We start from the raw sequence: 2477 nt of genomic DNA, 5'->3' as shown, positions 1-2477 counted from the left end.
AAAAACTGCTGGGAGAAAAAGGGGGAGATCAAATGATATACCATTTTGACCTAACTACATCTGCCAGAATCAACTTTACGATGGTCTCTGTCTGATAACAGGACTATTCAAATCCCTCCAAAAAACCATCTGAATTTCAGAAAAAATTTCATTTACTCTAGACACTTTCATGCCTATCAAGCCAGTGGATCTCAGCTTTTTACAACAAGGATTCTGGCATCTCGATTGCATAGATCCAGTATGATACTTTCAGGCAGCTTATTTCTGACTGTACATGTTTGCATCTCCTTTGTGATGGCAATTCCATACTGCCCCACATAGTACCTTTGAGGAGCCTTGGTAGCTTAGTGGTTACGAGTTGGGTTATAATCTGAAAGGTCAGCAGTTCGAAACCACCAGCCTCTCCTTGGGAGACAGATGGGGCTTTCTTCTCCTGTAAAAACAGTCTTCAAAACTCATAGGAGCAGTTCTACCCTGTACTACTGAGTTGCTATGAGTTGGCATCGACTCAATGTCAGGGAGCACAACTGTCAGAGTCCCATTCCAAACCTCCTGGATCAGAAGTATTGGGTGTGGAAACAAAAACCTATGTTATTCTTATGTGCAGCCAGAATTAGGAACTGTTGGATACATTGAAAGGCAGAGAAACTCAAAGATGTAAATCTAGGAAAGATATGGTTCCAAGGCTTTAACATAAAAAATGTGGTTTATAACTCGCTCCATTAAGGGACTCTAACAAAGCAATTGGCTTATGAAAGAAACATTCTCCCCTCCCCACTCCTAAATCCTCGATGTGATGAAAATATAAGTTTAAAAAATCCCTTAAAAAATCACACTTACCCTTGGACATGAGCAGTCTACGTCATCATCCATGTTGTTCATTGTAATGGTACCTATTTAAGAACTGAATAACGAACGCTCCGTTTCTAAAGGGATCCTCCTCTCTGCCCAGTGGCTCTGAAATTCACCCTTTATAGCCCATTGGATGACACCAAATAGAGAATTTTCTGTGACGTTCTGGAAGCTCTGTTCACAGAGCTGCCTTTCTGAGGTCACAGATTCCAGCCTCCAAGAGTTCCTTCAGAAGAGGAGAGAAACAGGAGATAGAGAACGAAGGGGCAGCAGTGAGTGTCTGCTGGGTTTTCTTACTCTGTTCCATATTCCTCTTGCAGCAATCACTCTTCCTTTCCATCAAGTGGTTCTGTTTTGGGGGGTTTCCCCCCCCCAGGAAAACACAGAGTTCACTTCAGGGTGAAAATGGAAGCAGAATTATATACTAATACTGAGAAAAGAGGAAGCAAGTACCCCAACAGCAACCCTCTGGCAGCCCCCTCTCTGCACTCTCCTCACTCTGGCCTGTCTCACACAGGTCTTGGGACTTTCTAGTCTCTAGGTTTCCGCGTCTGTTACTAAGGGAGAGGGGCCTCTGGCATGCTGGGACACAAGACTGGGCTTGACCTGGCTGCATGTTCTGATCTTGGCTGGGGGCCAAGCCAACAGCAGGAAGGGTTGAGGACAAAGGGGAAAATGAGAAGATGTTTAGCAATGGTCATGTGTGGGCTGTGATCCAAAAGTCCTGGTGTTCAAAACCACCAGTCACTCCTTAGGAGAAAGGCGAGGCTTTCTACTCCCCTAAAGAGTCACAGTCTCAGAAATTCCCAGGGGCATTTCTACTCTGTCCTCTGGCCGCTATGCGTCAGTCTGCATCGACTTGGTGGCAGTTTTGAGTTTAGCAATGATCCAGGAATGGAAATATCAGCGACAATAGCAGTGGCCTTTGGTGAGGTCTAAATGCACATAGCATGGAGGTTAGAATTTGGATTTCTAGAGCTGGACAAGTCTGGATTCAGATCTTGTTCTTCCTATAAGGTAGCTGTGGCTTCAGTAAATTGCCTCATCTCTCTAAGCAGTTGCTTTCTCTGTAAAATGGCAATAATATTTTTACCAACTTCGCCAGCTTGATCTGAAGATTTTATAATACTTTAAAATATTGTAAAATTCTCAAAAGGTAGAAGGATAATCAACTCATCTAGTTTTCTCAGGACATCCTGGGTTTTAGCTTTGAAAGTCTGCATCTTAGGAATTGCCTGAGCTCTGGGCAAACTAGAGCTGTTGGTTATCCTACCGCATGTTGCTCTAAATGTTGGCCTATAAACACAGAAGCTCAACCACGCTGTAACAATATGAGCTACTGATCTGGTTGTCTTTCAAAATGCTCTCAAAACCAAGTTAGTCATGAAGAGAAATGAAGTTCTGACAGATGGTACAATGTGAGTGAAATAATGTTAAGAAGTCATTATATGAATGATATCTCAGGTGAGATATCCAGAATAGGAAAGTATGTAGAGACTAAATTCACTAGTGGTTACCAGGAATGGGAAGAGTAATTGAAATTCTGATGTTTTCTTACATATATCTTTACCACAACAAACAAACTGAAAAACAAGTTAGACTTAATGAGCTCTTTATGGATACTA

General features: G+C 42.4%; 1 protein-coding gene across 1 annotated transcript in view; it reads right to left on the bottom strand.

Moving 5' to 3' along the window:
* Nucleotides 1–928, bottom strand: part of DNAH3 (dynein axonemal heavy chain 3) — a 210881-nt gene extending 209953 nt beyond the window's left edge. The window contains exon 1 of the mRNA XM_030884374.2: nt 841–928. Within this exon, the coding sequence (XP_030740234.2) occupies nt 841–882 (42 nt within the window). The 5' untranslated portion in view covers nt 883–928. The remainder of the gene's footprint in view (nt 1–840) is intronic.
* Nucleotides 929–2477: the final 1549 nt, after the last annotated feature.

This window comes from Echinops telfairi, unplaced genomic scaffold, assembly GCF_000313985.2.
Source record: "Echinops telfairi isolate 266 unplaced genomic scaffold, ASM31398v2 ScPeMD7_5;HRSCAF=22, whole genome shotgun sequence".
Classification (NCBI taxonomy): Eukaryota; Metazoa; Chordata; class Mammalia; order Afrosoricida; family Tenrecidae; genus Echinops; species Echinops telfairi.
Note: the sequence above shows the minus strand (reverse complement) of the source record. Positions and strands in the feature narration are given on the sequence as shown.